This window comes from Colletes gigas, unplaced genomic scaffold (assembly GCF_013123115.1).
Source record: "Colletes gigas isolate AHSC1104 unplaced genomic scaffold, ASM1312311v1 Colletes_gigas_Sc00011, whole genome shotgun sequence".
Taxonomy (NCBI): Eukaryota; Metazoa; Arthropoda; class Insecta; order Hymenoptera; family Colletidae; genus Colletes; species Colletes gigas.
Window position 1 is genome coordinate 5,890,866 of NW_025106640.1, and position 17,056 is coordinate 5,907,921.

Consider the following 17,056-nt stretch of genomic DNA (forward strand, 5'->3'; position numbering starts at 1 on the left):
TTAGTAGACGGATTCTAGCGCTTCCGAGCTTTCAAATATCATCACTGCCATTATTACGTAATTATCGAATCGATGCGTGGCAGTCAACGCGTTGAGGAACCAACAGGTCTCTTCGAGAGAATCGTTTTTGTCAATTTTCTTTTGCAAAGGTCGATATTACGACGAGATTGTTGCTTCCTCCGGAGCGAGGCGCGAAAAGTGGAAGTCATTACTGTCATTTCGCCAAGTCCGGGACGCGACACGAGTTTCGGTGGGGATTCCCCGCGATTTGCTTTGCCAAGCGCGAACAGTTCGCAGCCGCTACGCGCGAAAACTCCGAATCCGCTCGAAACTTTGATCGTTTGGGCAGGAGGGGGTAGAATATAAATGTCAGGCAAGTTTCACTTCCGGGCTCGTTCCTGGTTCTCAAACGTTTAATATTTTTAGCATTTCAATGATAATCTCTTGTTATAATTACTTGTCACTTGTAACTGGATTAAATTTTGTTCGACCTCCGAAAGAATCGTTAGAAACGAAAGAGCAGGCGTTCTGATAAATCGTTCCGCTCTTAGGACCTGGAAACGGGGTTAAAATATCATACTCAAGATAGAAATTGCATCTGGGCCACTCGGCGAATCGAACGTAAAGAATGAGAAGATGCATCGATAGAACTTGAGAAATATTTAAAATTTCACGATGCATTAAGTATCAGTGAACAAGCAACGTTTCGATCATCGATTCTCCGTTTAATTTCGTGGCTGTGTCGAAACTGCTTTATGGAACAGGCTCGAGCAGTGGAATAAGACTCGCCTGACGTTTGTACAGACCCAGGGAAATTTCGAGTCTTTTTGGCCGCGTTATTTTTTGACGTCGACGCGTGTCCTTTCGCCGGGAAGCAAGAGAATCTCTCGAAGAAATATTCGCGTTGGAATTAACCAGGGGTAACGACACGTTCCGGCGCGGCGCTTTTGTCTCGCGTTCCTCGGGGCGAAGGAGCGGAAAAGAGCGGTTTCTCGCGACGGGGCCGCTTTTTCAAAGTCCAGAAATAATTTCGACGGTTCGCGGATGGGAGGGGGAGGGAGGGTTGACGTCGAGACACCCGAGGACAGAGGGTTCGAGGACGAGACGCTCTTTTTTCAGTCGGTTTGTCGCTGACGCGCTGTTCTCGCGGCTGACTTTTCCCGCGAACTTGGCAAAGCAAACGCGAAGGCCGCGGAAAATACACAGGGTGCATCGTAACGCGCGAAAAGACAATTTGAAAAGTTTCTCATTGGCTGTCCTTGCTTGACTGATTACGATGCAGCCTGTGCACCGTCGAGGGGGAGGATAGAAACGAGGGAAGCGAGAGAGTGAGACGTCGCAAGGATGTGACGAGAGAAAGCAGGGAAAAAGAGAGATATCGTGCCGAAAACACCTCCGAAAGATCGAACTACAGAATCGAGGGAATAGAAAAAAAAGAGACACGCGGGCGAACGACAATCAAGACGAACGGCCGGCTGTCACGCATGCTGACAGCTGCATGGAAATCAGATGAAGCGTTTTTGTTGTTTTGTTAACATCCAGACCTGTCGGTCAAAAAACCCTTCCGTTGTCGTTTTTCCCGGCAACGTGGAATTTGAAGAGTCGAGTTCGACGTCACCGCGAACCCGTTCCGAGCTGAATGTTTATAGTCGCCGCGAAGAAAGAATCGACTTATGGGACCACCCACCACTCCTTCCCGATAGAGAAGCATACCCCCTACTCCGTTGGGGAAAACTAGCAACGGGTTCGAGCGTCTCGCGAGCAGCGAAATTCGAACAATATTTATTCGATTTTTATTTCGTGGATGGTGTTCCAAAGTAGGAGGGTGGGATCTGCCGGTGAAGCTCCTCCCACTCGAGTCGATTTTCTTCTGACCGGACTATATAGCTCGAGCCACGTAGTCGAGGGTTGTTCGCGCGACTCTTCGAATCGCTCGTCACGAGAACGCAGAGCGTTTCCTTCGTCGAGAATCGAGACGGTTCGTGTAAACGCTAGTAGCTTGGTGATAGCCAAATAGTGAACTCATCCATCTGTTTGCAGTCGTTTCATCGCGCAATTATAGTCGCTTCGGGATCGGTTGGCCGCTCAAAGCGTTTATCGAACCTTTGTCGTAGAAATTTAAAAACATTCCATTGTGTTATATCTTAAGAAACCTATGAATTTCTGTACGATACGATTCAAATGCACTTAGGTATTTTTAATAGAGAAGTGGGCGTGGCCTTGAGCGACCATTCGATTTGCTTCCGACTGTAGTAAAACGTCAGTGAAACACGCAGTAGACTAGGCAACGATCGACGCACGACAATCGATCGTTGCCACAGCTTTGTCAACCCCGTAGAACTTTCCTTGCCGATCTCACGAACAGCCATTAAAAAAACAATTCGCCTGGTCCCAGTTTGTTTGGGCAATACGTGGGAATGTATTTTGCGTTCGATTTAAGGTTGAAACCAGGGACTTGCACCGAACAAAATACAAATTAATAGAATATTACAGTATTTAACATACCGATATTTTTAGTTTGCACCTGGAAAACCATTACAGAAACGGAGGTACGATATTACTTGTAAATATTCTCATCGCAAAGTTTCTTACACCTAGCAAGCAATTATAACGTAACATGTATATCGCGTGTACAACACAACGTAACCTTTTGCACTGTGACCGTGACTCCAACTTATTTTTGCTCTCTGCAGCGCGTGTTAATCGAAGAATTTTAAATATGTGATCATAGAGACCTTCCCCGCGAGGCAGAGGAAAATCAATAGCAGTGATAGATCGATGGCTGTATCGCGAACGTTGTATGCCCACATTTAGTGTTCCTATTCAAATAATAATTGTAATCTTCAGAAATGATTCCTAGAAAGTATACGATACAAAAATATTTGTCAGAATAAACGCGTACGGTAAATTGAACAAAAGTCGAGGATCTACGCAAAGATCGAATCGGTCGAAGGGGAGCCCGAAAGATACCGGTATTCCACAGATTCCTCGTTTAATCGAAGAGAAAATGACCGACATCGGGATAATTTCGGTTTCAAGTCCCTGGTTACCATCGATCTCCAGATTTTTGTTCGTTGCCTTCCTCCCATCGATTGTACTCGACACTCTCGAGACGCACTGCTGCCACTCGTTGACGATGCTACCACCACCCTTCCTCTACCCAGATCGTTAGCCGACGAAACTCCAAGTGCGAGACGGAAACGCTTATCACGACGATTGCCCGCGTGAACAGAAAAAAAAACCTTAACCGATAGCGAGGAGCACTTTGCACTTTCGTCGTGTACAGTTCTTAGAGTTCGAATCTCTGAATAACACCCCAGGTGTCGTCGAGCCAGCATAATCGACTCGACACGTTGACTGCCCGCTCTTGAAGATCATTTGAATTAATTCTCTCCAACGAGTCGCCTCGGGAATTCGGTTTTTTTTAGGTCCCCAGGCAGCCAACGTGTCGGAGAAGCAATTCGAGTCCTCGTCGATCTTGGCTCGAGGACGCCGGGACCGAGGGGCTCGCCGAGCCCCGGCCGGAAGTCGCGATTAACGAGGCGAAACGCGTTCCCCGGAAGCTTCGCCGTGCCCCTCGGTTCCCTCCCCCTCCGTCAGCGTGTGTTCGTCAGGAACACGGCCAAGCACCGGAGATTCGAACAGTAACTCACGCCTCTGTTTCTCCCCGCAAGTCACACACTGAAAACTACACCCCCGAGTTAAGACCAAAAAAAAAAAAATTAAAAAAAAAACTGAAAAGAAAAGAAAAAAAAAAAAAAAAATACCAGATCTTTTCTCTGTGAATGACAAGCCTCTAATGATCTCTTCGTACGACTTGCAGCTCCACGGTGGCTCATCCCTCGGAATTGCCACCCTCTCCTCACCAATGGGAATAAAAATCCTTCTCTCGACAAATCGCGAACTCGATGGATTATGCGACACACACACACACACACTCGCCCGGGCCCGATGGGAATGATCGAACCGGGCGGTAGAGCAATGGAGACGGGAGAAAGAGAGAGAAGTGAGAGAGAAGTGAAAGATAAAAAAAGAAAACAGAGAGATTTTTTTAAGAGGTGGCGAGATAACGCGAGAGCCCCGGAAGTACAGGACGACGACGCCTGGAAAAGAAAGGATCCACGAGGAAACCGGGGGAATGAGGGGTGGGCAAGGACGAGAAGAAAGGAATCACGGAGAAGAGCCAAGAGAGACAATAGACTGCCGAGCACTGTAGCCTCAAATTTTTTCGACTAGCCGATATATATATATATACATAGACGTGTATGTATATAGAGTATCTCTATACATATATATATATTATTATACATACGAGGGAGAGAGAGAGAGACAGAGGGAGCCTAGGAGGAAAAGGACACACGAGTAGCCAATTATCGGACGGGGAGCGACCGATCGCAAGGAGGGATGCAGGCGATCGGTTTCGTGGGGGTTCGAGTTCACGGCTGAACACGAGACGGTTGCTCGAACGAACCAGAAACCGGGGAGACGAAAGCGAGAAGAGCGTGTTTAGTCTGTAAGGGAGCACCGAGCAGACGGGCCAGTCTTACTTTTTTTTTTTTCTTTCTTCATTTTTCTTTTTAGATTTTTCACGCGCGGGAGGAAGGCGGCCGCCGAAGCGTTCCTCTTTAGGCCACACGCTAGGACCATACGACTTTCCGTCGCACGAATCACGCTAGAAACAAACGCTATCGAGCTACGGACCACGCTAAATTTTATTCGAGCTTGGTTCGATGTTGTTAAATTAATTACTACGGCGGGAGCTTCTGTCGCAGCACAGTTTCGTTTTATAGACTCGATTTATTCCAGCGATTTTACATTTCTTTGGATAATATTTGTCGACAACGGAATTCGCCGAACTATAATTTGACTGACGTCTCGGTTTTAGCCTTGTAGTACTCTGTGTAAATACAGAAGGTCGCGCCTCCAGGCACTGGTAGCTGTAAGCCGTCTTTCGTGCAAACGCCCCTAAGCGTTGCTGATTTCTGGAATTGTTCTAACGATAATCCAGTTAGTCCTGTTTTTCGAATTCTAACAAATTTCAGGGACCAACCCGGCCCCGATAGAGATACATTTTCTGACTTGCTTTCGCTACGAGTTTGGTAGATTGAATTCGACTCAGCCTCGCTGAAATGGTAGTTTCAACAATTTCGAAGCAATAGTCGGTAATTAATCCAGAAACGATAATATGTATTCTCCGGATCCATCGAATCGTTGCTCGACATTCCAAAGTACATACGTTATTTGATGTATGCATTTCACCGAGTACACTCTGCTCCTTGAGCATTGATCTTACTATTCAGATTGTAATTGTTATCGAACACACAACGAGTCGAAAGTTACTTATCTGATCGTGAATTTTTCCTATACGTGCCCAAAATAAACTGAACGAAAATTATTAAAGTATTCCACCATGGACAACCGACAAATGCTCGAATAAAGGTCACGAATTGTTTGAATAAAATTTCGCCCGTCTCTGTAAAATGGAACTCTTTGCAAGGAAACGTCGATAGTCTGAGTTTAGCTTTATGCGTCGTTCCTACCAGCGCTCGAAAGACGTTAAATTCTTTTCAGATCGCGAACAAACATGTATTCGTCTTATTCCCGAATGAATCGTGCAACGGAAGGATCACGCGAGGAAGCGAACGAAAAATGGCGGTCGAGATCGCGGGTACGCCTTTCTTCCCGCGACAGGTAGATTTTATTATCGGGTCGCGAGCGTTCAGCAATCCCCAGCGCTTCGTCGGAGAGCTCCGGAGGTGGAGGAGAGAACACGGACAAGCGAGGAGAGCTCCCAAGCCTCGAAGACGCGAGTCCTGCCGCCAGGATCCCGAAGCAGACCGTGAATTCTCGATCGAATCTTCGTCTCGACGATCGAGGGTAGTTGCAAGGACGTCGGACCTGGAGGAAGGCTAAACGAATCCCATCGATCCGGGGCTGAACCCCCACCTTCGCGGACGTAGCGATTTCTACCGCTGTAATCGCTGCAACCGTCGTTCGAACGACGATCGTTGCGTCCGTGGATCGATCAACGAACGTCTCGTTACGTTTCTGAACGACTTCTGCCCGGAGTTACGAGCAACGGAGAACGTTCGCGACTCCGTAGGATAAAAAGGACTCGATCCACGTTGTAGACAGAGGGATTCGACCGCGAGTCGTCTTTGCGTAGATAGCCGCTGTACATTTTAGTTCCGCGCGTGCGCATGCGATTCCGTGCGAGATCTCGCCTTGGTTTCGCGGTTCCCAGGCCCGCGAAATATCGAATTCGCGCCGTGACAGAACCGATTCTTTTTAAAAACTCGATCGTTTCCAGCAGCGTCGAAGACAATTGTAATTTCGTGTCCGGGCCCCGAGGCCAGACGAAGGACGCACAGTACCCAATTAGTTACGTTCTTGAGTGTGATTTTAATTTAAGGAACTTAGGTAGCCAGTAGCGAAGCGAGAATCACCAATGTAGGTCTCTTAGGTAGCGATTTAGCTGTAGCGAAACACGGACATTCGGTTTTCGTTTGTTTCCGATTGGGACGAGAAAGCAACGTGCACACACACCCACATACACATACATACATACATACACCCCCACACACACACACACACACATGTGTTCTCTTTTTTACGCAGACTCAACTGATTTCTACTAAGTGATCCTGTGCGCGAGGATCGTAATGTAACGATGTATCGTTTAAGTACTATTTAGCGTACCCGTGTCGAGACGGAGGGGAAAAGACAGGAGAATCGATCGGCTCAGGTGGCAGAGGAGAGTGATTCGCGAGTAATCGAAAATACGCCGCGACTTTTTGCAATTGAAACGCGGTTCGATTCGGGGACCTCGAACGTAGACGCCGCTGACAACATTAAAATATTTACGAAAGTCTCATCGAGGACAGACGAGTATTTTTTAATTAAGTAGCCACTTCGTTGATCTTTTCATGCTCGGTGTATGAATTATCTTATCAAATTCAAACAGTGGAACTTTTCGCACATTTATCTTTAGATTGTTGGATTGTCTCGGACTCGTCAAGTTATTCGAAGAAAGTACTTCGGCCAAATAGCTAATATCGAGCGTGTACCTATCGAGATTAGGTAACAAAAGTCCACGCTGAATATTAGTCTCGCGACGGTGGAAAAATGTCAGCGGCGGGTTTCTTCGTCCCGGGGTCTTCATTTTGTAATTAACGACGCACCGGTCGGTCTCGAGCGAACGAGCGCTTCTCTCAATCATTTGTAAATAGGTCATCGCGCGTTCACCGTGTACATAAACTTTTAGTAGCTCATGAATCGAATCACCGTAACCGCGAGAGCGCGATAATTCTCGTCGCGTCCGATCGCGACCAATTCCGAGCACGATATTTAATAGAGAGTATACTTTTTCGTACCACGGGGGATTCCATTTGTTCATTTTCCGTGATTTGTCGAGCACGAATCGAACAAGGTCGCCCGGCGTCGGACGCGACGATAGTTTAACACTAAACCTACCGACGCTTCGTGTATACCCATTCCTACCATGACCGGTCAAACGACCAGTCTTTCTTTTTCTGTTTCACGAGGCAACGTACTTCTAATTTTTCCATTACGTATATAGAAAGTTGTGTTATATATCCTACTCTTTTAAGTCGCATATTTTTTCTTCAAGCATTGAATTCTAAGAACCTGTACATTTACTCTAAATTAGTACTTTAATAGTATTAGTAAATTAGTCATTTTCATCGGATAGAAGATAAAACGTTCTTGAAAACAAATTTTCTTTCAAGTGGATACCATAGTTAATTTCAGAGAAAACAATTATTTACGAAAAAATGGCACAGTAATTACGCAAACACCCTGTCTACAGATTTCAATTCATTTTCAATTAAATAAACAATTTATAGTCCAGTTTTATCCCACATCAGTCGTCACGGCTTAATTTTCTATTTGAGAATACAGAAACAATTGTCTTGTATCCTACTAAGATCAGTCGAATGACCAGTAATTATACGAACACCCTGTATACAAATTTCAATTCATTTTCAATGAAATGAACAATTTATAATCCATAGGAATTGCTAAAACATCTTTGGGTATGTAGCGTCAAAGTAAATGTGAAAATAAACATAGAAGACAGCATAAATTATAGTAGTGAGTATGGGCATAGGATAGAGGATGAAATGCCCTTTAAAATGAGCGTTCGTGCGAGTCGATAGCTTTATTAGTTTCGGAGATATAGCGATTTTAATTTCAAGTCGATCGGGCGAGTCCGAAGGGTCCGTTCGCGTTTGTTTACATCGCGCTATCAATGAAGTCACGTGACCGTAGTAAATAGTAAACATTACGTCACTCGGTCACTCGATCAGTGGGTCAACGTGCGACAAAGAGGTCCGGCGCGACGCGTCAGACGGAGACAGCGATAGTCGAATTAAGAAAAATTACCTTTTACATAAATTGCGATATCTCCGAAACGGTACGTCCGATCGACAAAATTCAAAAAGCGTTTTAAAGGGGAAGGTTCACCGCCGCCTACAATGCCTCAATAATTAATAAAACACTAGTAGTTTCGGAACTGCACGCGTCTAAACTTTTAGTATTTTTAACACGCGTGAATAGGCTTTCGTACGATAGCGGAAATTTAAAAATTACGATATCTCGAAAACGAGAAGTCGGATCGACAAAAACCCAAAAGCCATTTTAAAGAGGAAGGTTTACCGTTTCCAACGGTGCCTCAATTATTAACAAAACCCTAGTAGTTTCGGAACTACACGCATCTAAAGTTTTAGTCTTTTTAATACACGTTGTTAGACTGTTCTAAGACAGTGGAAACTGTGTATTCTCTTCTTTAAATTTTGTCCAGTTTTATACAATAAAATAAAAATCATTCAACCGGTCAGATGACCGGTCGTGGTAGGCAAGACAGACTACATATTTTCTGAGAAAACAAACAAGAATAGAAGTGAATATTATAGAAATCATTGCACGTATACTGTAAGAAAAGTCGTCGAGTTAAATGACGCTAAAATAAGTGTGTTAGAAATTCTAAACATGATTTAAAAAACGGTTATTTGACGCGGTAGGTTTAGTGTTAACGAAGGTATTCCACTGCGGACCGCCCCGGAAACTTCGCCGGATGGAAACGCGCCTTCGGGACTCTTTTTCTCGTAGCTTCGCCATAGAGCGTACGAAATTAGTTTGGCGGAAGGAAAACATTCGGGAGGAGTATAGCAAATTCTGTTTTTTTGTAAAGCGTTTCGTATCCGATCGGTCCATAAGTTCGCGAAACGAGGAAACGAAAGGACGTTGAACAGTTTTATTGGTTAGCGATAAAATACTGCAAAGGTTTCGTACAATGTAGAAACCTTTAACCGATCGTACCGATACGTAGGGTACTTGCAACCATAGCCACGTAATGGATAGTGAAATTAATAAAAAGAAACGTAAAGGTCTCTAGCTTCTAACCCATTAAGTACCAAATTAATTCTGTTTAAAAATTCGTAGTTATTTTCTAAATATCGTATTCGAAAATATATCGTTGAACAGGATGCTTGTCTGTATTTTTGTGACGTTTCATGTAAATATTAACACCTAAAAGTACTCTTAGTGTCTACAAGAGATAGAATTAGTTTTATTGACTAGGAATATCTCAGATTTATTCATAATATATTGCAAGAACAATTACACTCGACTTCGTGTCCCGATGATCACTGGTATTTAAAGGGTTAATCTAAAATTTATCTAGAACTTTATTCGTTAAAATGGTTCTCAAACAACTTTAAGAGCACACTGGCTAATATAAACAGTAGCACAAACGAGTACAAACTTATGGACCCGACGTTTAGCCCCGTTTTAAACAATCCCCTTTCGCGTCGAGACTCGTCGCGTCTTATCGTGGACTCCGTTTTTACGTCTCGATCTCGACGTTTTTAATCGTTCACCAGCCTTTCGCGAGCCCCCCGAATTTATAGGAAAATGCCCCTTCGGAAGTCGACGAGTCCTCGGAAGGGGCGATTCCGCGGAAGTTTCGCGACGGTCCGATTCGCAGTTTAATTAATCCCCGGAGGAAGCGTGGAGATGAAAAGAAAGAAGGGAGAGATCGTGGAGATCGAGAGTGAATGCGTGAGAATGAAAGGAAGAATACGAGTGCGTGAGATTAATGTTTCCTATTAAACTAAAAAAAAATAAAATAAAATAACACGTAGATAATTACTTAACGGCAAGATTTGTAAATACGTAGCTCACTGTAGCTGGTCAGTTGGGCATTTAACGAAACGCGCCTCGTGTGAGAGAAAGACAGACGGAGAGAAAGAGGCAAAAGAAAAAAAGTGGTAAAAAGAAAAAAAACGAAAAGTCAAACAAGGCTTACACGATATACACACACACACACGCGCGCGTACACGTAAATATATACACCCACACACGCGGTGTACACGCGTTTTGTTCGTAACATTACTTGGGCACCTCGCGTGTGTCTTCGGTTCTCTCGCATCGAGAACCCTCCCCCGAACAAACGAAATAATACCGGAGGCTAGGTGATAATGCATAAGTTGTAAGGTACCTACGTTATAGATAATGACTAATTAAGCGACAAGATACAAAAAAAAAAAATAATAAAAAAATCTCCACGTATACTCCACACTAGCGAATATGCCTTCATTATGGAAAGTGGCTGGCACGAGATGCACCAAACAATAAAGTTGCTACGGATCAAAAAAAAAAAAAATATGACAAAAACCAAAAAACAAAAAAATAAACAAAAAAAAAAAATGAGAAGAAACACGAAAACGACTGCAAACGGTGGTTCTCTTGTCTCCAGATTTGGCACATCGTTTACCGTCAACCCTCGTTCTTTCCCCTCGATTTTTTTTTTTTTTAACTTTTCTTCAATTTTCCTTTGTTTTCCGTTCCTGCGAACTTCTTTCAGGTTTGATTTTTGTTTCGTTCGATTAAACGCGTACGCCTCTCCAAATTTCTCGTTCTGCCAGGTGAGTCTGAAAAGGGGTCACGATCGTCATCTCGAAACCAAGAGAAATGTCCCAATAAATATGATCGAACGATTTAGTTTTGATACAGAGCGGTTTCCAGTTCGAGCACAAGAGTATACATAAGTCTTTCATAATATTTCTGTGTAACTTTCAGGGTGCATTTGATACATAAAAACAAATATTTCTAACTATTATTTGACCTGAAATTAAATCTATAATAGAGTTTCTAACATGGTTTACTTCGATTCCCATATTTTCCATTCGCACAAAATATTGTACATAACGCTTCGACGTAAACTGGCTGTATTTAAAAAACAAACGATCTACGATCACACGTTTATTAGGATTTTCTCTCAGTTTTGAGTGAAGGAACGTGGCCCTGAATTTTGGCGACCCTTCGGTTTTGATTCTGCATGATTTCTCGATCGGCCAAGCGACGAGGCAAGAGGAGCGCGAGTTGTTCTCGCCATTCGTCGACTTTTAATCCGGCTGAGCTGCTCCAGGAGCCAATCTTTCGACTATCGCGTATACAGTTGGGACCGATACGATCGTGGAATAGCCGCAGCGGACGACAGAGACGAACCGCGACAGTTAGGTTCGGGCGGCGCGTTTGTGGCGGTCGAAAATTGACGAGAAAAGAGAATCAGAAAACGGTGACGACCTGTCGTTAGTAACTAAGAGGCCTTAATATATATTGCGTTTACGATACACACGTCGGTTCAACTTAAGCATAACACTTAGCATAGAAACTATACACAGGATGTAACCGGTTAAGTGCAAGTAATCGATAGCACGGGCACGATTCATGAGATCAGATCTATTTATCGGCTCCGGGACCCCACGACTCGACGACTACCGAGATTCAAACGCTTCGTCGATGAAAGTCGACTTATCTAGAAATATTACAACATTTGAAACGCTTCGACGATCGACGTATGTAGGTTCTGCTAACCGATAATGTTTTCTTTTAAGTAATTTCTCGCGTGACGCGTTATTGTCCCATTGGGAAACGTCGCTATTCTCTAACGACAACTTGAGCAATTCCTGAGCAAATATCATAAGTGAAACGCGTATCTGCATGCATACTTCGTTCGTAAACTATTTTTAACATCTCGAGAAACGTAAACTGTCACGTACGATATGCAATTTCTATTTTATATCGTATTTTACGAGCCAGAACGCGTCTGAAAGTAAGTTGCCACTAAAGTGTATGCAATTTGCAGTCGCGTAAAGTGTAATGTAAAAAAAGTAAAGCGTGTAAATATCATTTTATGGAGATGTCTGCTTTTAGTGTGATTTAATTTTCATTTCGACGATCGAGGAGTCTCGGATCGATACTTAAACGCAGCGCTTCGTTACGATTACGCGTCGATCCCAATCTAGGATAAAACATAAATAAAGGAGTTGTTCGTTCGACAAAACTAAAAATTTCTGTTCTACCAAAAAAAAAATTTTTTTTAAATTATTTAAGATACGAGTTTGAAACTTTGCACCACTATTCGTGCGTATCTTGCCTAGCTGCGTGAATTTTTTCAAACAAATTGACACGATAGTTTCGAAGATATAGCGTGCAGGACGATTGTAAACAAACTACCCCTAATTTCACCGTTCCGTTTGTTGTATTTGTTATTTGTACCGGTAAAATTCTGGTTTCTGGGCTTAAAGGAGTCCACCGGTTGCGCAAATGTCGCGAAGTCGTCGCGTTTATGGGCGTGAACGCGAATGAAAACGAAATACGCGGGGCGCGTGGGTGTCGCAATCGTTTCGTAATCGCGGGAAAGGTCGCGATTTGTTCGCGACTTTGACGAGCGTAAAAAGAAACGAAGCTGCAGGCAATAAAAACCGCGGTGCTTCTGCGCCGATCCAAGGCCTGAACGCCGCGAACGACTCCGTGCCATTTTCCCTGGGAAAACATCGTCGTCGCGATCGGCGAGCAATAACGTCGGTAGCCTTTGACGAGGCAGCTTTAGGAACCATTCAAATTTCCAATTCAAAATCGATCGACCGGCGCGCAATCGCACCGAGGCGCCGTTTCTTTTCGTTTCTGTAGAGAAACATCAATTTTTCAGACGCGTAGGTCCCGGCGATTTCGTGTAGTAGCGTAAGTGGGGATAAAGAAGGTTAATGTCATTCGCACATGCCACGATATACAGCGTATCTCATTCTAAAGAAGACTCTACCGATCGTAGTTCTTCCCTGGGCAAACGGTTTGCATCAGCACTGCCAGTTTATCATTGTTGACGAAGAGATCGCCATTCGACCACCATCGCTTTTTTCGCGTTCTATTCAGGTCCCGGTTAGATCCCCGACGACGAAACGGACGTTCCCCGAAAGGTGATCTTTACTCTTGCCCCCCTGATTCTAGTTTCTGGAACGTCACGGTTCGAGAAATGTCGATTCCTTGGACCACGCTTTTCGGGTACCCCGTTTCGCGTCTTTAGTTTTCGAGTATAGTCGGATCGAACGCGATCGGTCGCTCGTGGGTGGAGTTTGCCCCCTCCACCTCGTACGGAGAGCATAGACCTATAGGGTTTCGAGAGGCGGGACGATGGCTCCTCCCCGTTGACCTCGAGCGACCGATCGAGCTCGTTCCTGTCGTGTAAAAATCTGACAGGGAATGAAACTTACGATTAAAGAGAGCGAACGATTCGAATAATACACTAGTTCGTCGCGTGCGTGTAAAATTCTGTATAAAGGGAGACCGTTGGAGCGGAGTGGGTCATGCGGAGGCATGCTCGGCGGCAAGCACATTGTAAAGACTCGCGAGCGTGTAAATATTAGCGTGTAACCTCGAGAATTCGCGTACCTTGAAAGTAGCCCGAAGCCTTTTCACAATTAGCGGATAAAGTTAAACGGAGAAGATGGAACGGCGAGTGGAGAACGGAGAGATTAGTCGAGCTGTCGACGGGACGGTGGCGTGCAAAGATCGAGAGACGATGGTAGACTAACCCCAGGCACAAAGAAAAAAGAGACATAGATCCTCGACGACCGTTGTTGTACATAGTTAGACTAGGTTACCTCGATTATGGCGATTAAGGTTCTAAGGTTTTAGTCGCGTAGGTATCGTACTTAAGCTCGAACTCGAAGTTCCGAGGAGGGCGCGTATTTTTTAGGGTAGAAAATCGCGAGACGAAGCCTCGAGCTGGGAAGTTTTACCCGTTCTGTGAGCATTATGTGGGATCTAGGTTTCCCCCTCGCTGATCTTCCATTCTCGAGCTACGTTTTAAGCAAAAACTTACACGTACACAGACACACACACGCCCCCCCACGTACACACTGTGACGAACCCTTGCGCGTAAGAGCTCGCCCGCCACGATGTTTCCTTTTCGTCGGTCGTTCTCCTCGCGTCGGGCGAGGCTCGTTTTTACCGTCGTATGGAATAAACAAACGTAAAAAAAAAAGTACATTGAATTAGGTGGTAACTCTTAGGAACTTAGGCTCGACGATCCGGCACTTTTCGACGCGGAGGACCGATTAGCCTCTTCGGTCGCGAGGATATATTTTTTTTAACGTATCGATGGCATGGATTTACTCGCAGAACTCGCTGTTGAGAAACTCGCGTTCGTCGATTGACGAGCCACCCGGTATAATCTCTCTTATCCCCCGGTTCGGCAGATATAAAATAAAAAAGAATACAACCCTTTTCGGATCTCACTGAACATTTCCCGAAACACCGACCGACGATCTGTTTCGATAGGGCCCGCGGTCGTATCGACGACGAATTCACGAAAAGTGCGAGTGCTCGATCGTTGATCAAAATCTTGATCGTCTATTTAATATTCTGCGTGCCCCTTGTTCTTGGTGTCTTGTAATTTGTAAATATGCTCGTAGCGATCTAGCCTGGCGGAGTCCCCCCCCCCCCCCCGCGCGTTCCACGCGACAACAGCCACGAAATTCCTCTGTGATAATATTTTCCATTGAAAGAATTCAGACTTGGAACTTTGAACAAAAAACGAACCACGAAATCTGACGCTCAACCACGCGAATGGGTAACAAAAGATTAACGATCAACTGGTGCATCAAGGAGGGGCTTGAACGGTGGGCGTGGCCAGACCGGTACGGTGGGGATAGCCCCGCCCAATGGCCTCGAGCGACCAGTTGGTTCCAACGCGAACAGTATCAGAGAAAACGGCACAGGGACTCCGACAAGCCCGGTTCGGAACCACCGTTTCCGAGAACCGTGCTTAAAAAGGCGGAATCTTTACCTCTTCGTGGACTCGTGCGTTTAATTAACCGATCAACGCCGACGATTAGCGCGGCGTCTGTACATAAAGCGAACTTTTCGTCTGGCGATACATGTACGTAAAGCGATAATCGTGTGGGCTCTTTTAGAACTTTACATATTATACGTATAAACATATTCTACGAACACGGTACGGTGTGAAACGAGTATCGTTTCTATTAGTGGACGTACGTAAATTTCGTAGACGTACGGTCGTCGAGATCGTCCGTACGTGCTCGAACCACTCTAAATTCACGGCCAAAATAACGTTTAGGGATGCTCGTATGCCTTCTACGCACGAACACACACACACACACACACACACGCATATAAGTAACCGTACGTTACGCACGCGGTGTGAAGATAATGGGAATTCGCGGTCACGGACGTAAATTCTTTATGAAATTCTCACGGAAGACATTCCTGATATATTCGTGTCCTTTTGTAGCCGGAGATCGACGATCGGATCAACGAAACCCCACCCCGTGCGTGACGCGTTAATGTTTCTCTTCCTCTTCCTAGCAACTTCGACTTTGTAACCGATCGCGCGTGGAGATCGTTCCACGATCCACAGAGGATGCCTGTCGCGAGATCGCCGCTGCTTCCGGTTGTGTGTATTTATTAAACCACCGAGACGTGGCAGAAGGGTGGATCCGTGTAATATACTAACGTGTCGCGACCATAGGTGGCGAGAGTTAATACTTGTAGATGAAATAGGGAAACGAAGTAGAGAGGCTGATCTCCGCCGTGTAATTTTTATAAATAACTTAAATGATTAATTGTAAACAGTACAAGTTCGTCGTAACACAGCGTTATTATTAAAAAAAAAAAAAAAAATGGTAGTGGACAGCGATACGTGAACGCTCCTTTGTAATATAAATAAGAGTGGGCCACCGACGAGAAGTAACCCGAACGGCAACGACGATCTAGCGGCCGGGCTTCGATCCGAACGGAAGACAAAGAAGCGCGATATTTTTAAAAATTTTTCTCCGTGAATATTTTACACGAGGTTTCCACGTACGGGATTAACGCTCGAACCGATGGAACAAACGAACCGGGAGGATCGATTCCACGCGCGTCGTCGACAAACCTCCGAGAGTTGCATCTTTTTATTTCGATACGGTTCTAGAAAACACGTGATAAGATATTGCAGGAGGCGGTGTACTCGATGTAAATAGGAGAGCTGTAAAGGGGACAAGATGAAGAAAAAAAAAAAAAATTATTACGTGTCGATGCCTATATCTGTTTAATCTACGTAACGAGAAGGAAGCAATTATTGCTGATCACTATTAACTAATAACTAAACGCAGTTTATTCTATCTGTGTGTGTCGGTTTCGATTGGACATAGATTTTGTATCACCCTTTTTCTCTGTGTATGGTGTGTAGCCGGGGGCTCGATTTCGGGAGGCAATGGAACGAACGAAACATTCAAAAATTTTCATCGTTAACTCTTTGCTTCAGACTCGACCGTAGAATCAGTTCTTTGAGAGTCTCTCGATGCTGTATCAAGTTTTACGGTTTTTCAGCCGTATTTTCGAGACCAATCGAATATATTTCAATCATAGAAATCTACAAAAATGATTTATTAAGATAGTCACGTAGGATGGACGTTAACGCGAATTTTATTTATTAATTTTGTTCGCTACGCGTACATTTTTTAAAGTAGATTTTAAAATATAAATCTCGTTCTCCCGTTCCCATCGAAATCGATCCCTTAATATGTAGATTCAATCGTGTCTTTCACAACTAAGTACGTAGTCCTTGTAAATCGATTTGCGATAGACGGAATTCGCGTTTTCTCGAAACTTAGCCACGTAACTTTTAACGTACAAGCACAGGAGCGATCGTGTTCCTTGCGAGAGAATGAGGAATTTAAAAAAACAGACT

The 17,056-nt window shown here is 44.5% G+C and overlaps 1 protein-coding gene across 3 annotated transcripts in view; it reads left to right on the plus strand.

Moving 5' to 3' along the window:
- The window catches only part of LOC122398494 (serine/threonine-protein kinase NLK), a 194,147-nt gene that overhangs the window by 173,885 nt on the left and 3,206 nt on the right, over nt 1-17,056 (plus strand). For 2 of the 3 annotated variants that reach the window (XM_043398402.1, XM_043398401.1), the window contains one exon: nt 3,824-4,095. The exons of the other annotated variant lie outside the window; for it this stretch is intronic. Coding sequence is in view for 1 of the 2 variants with exons in the window: in XM_043398401.1 (XP_043254336.1) it covers nt 3,824-3,878 (55 nt within the window). In the remaining variant the exon portion in view is untranslated. Of the gene's footprint in view, nt 1-3,823; nt 4,096-17,056 lie in introns of those variants that run through there. 3 annotated transcript variants of the gene reach the window in all.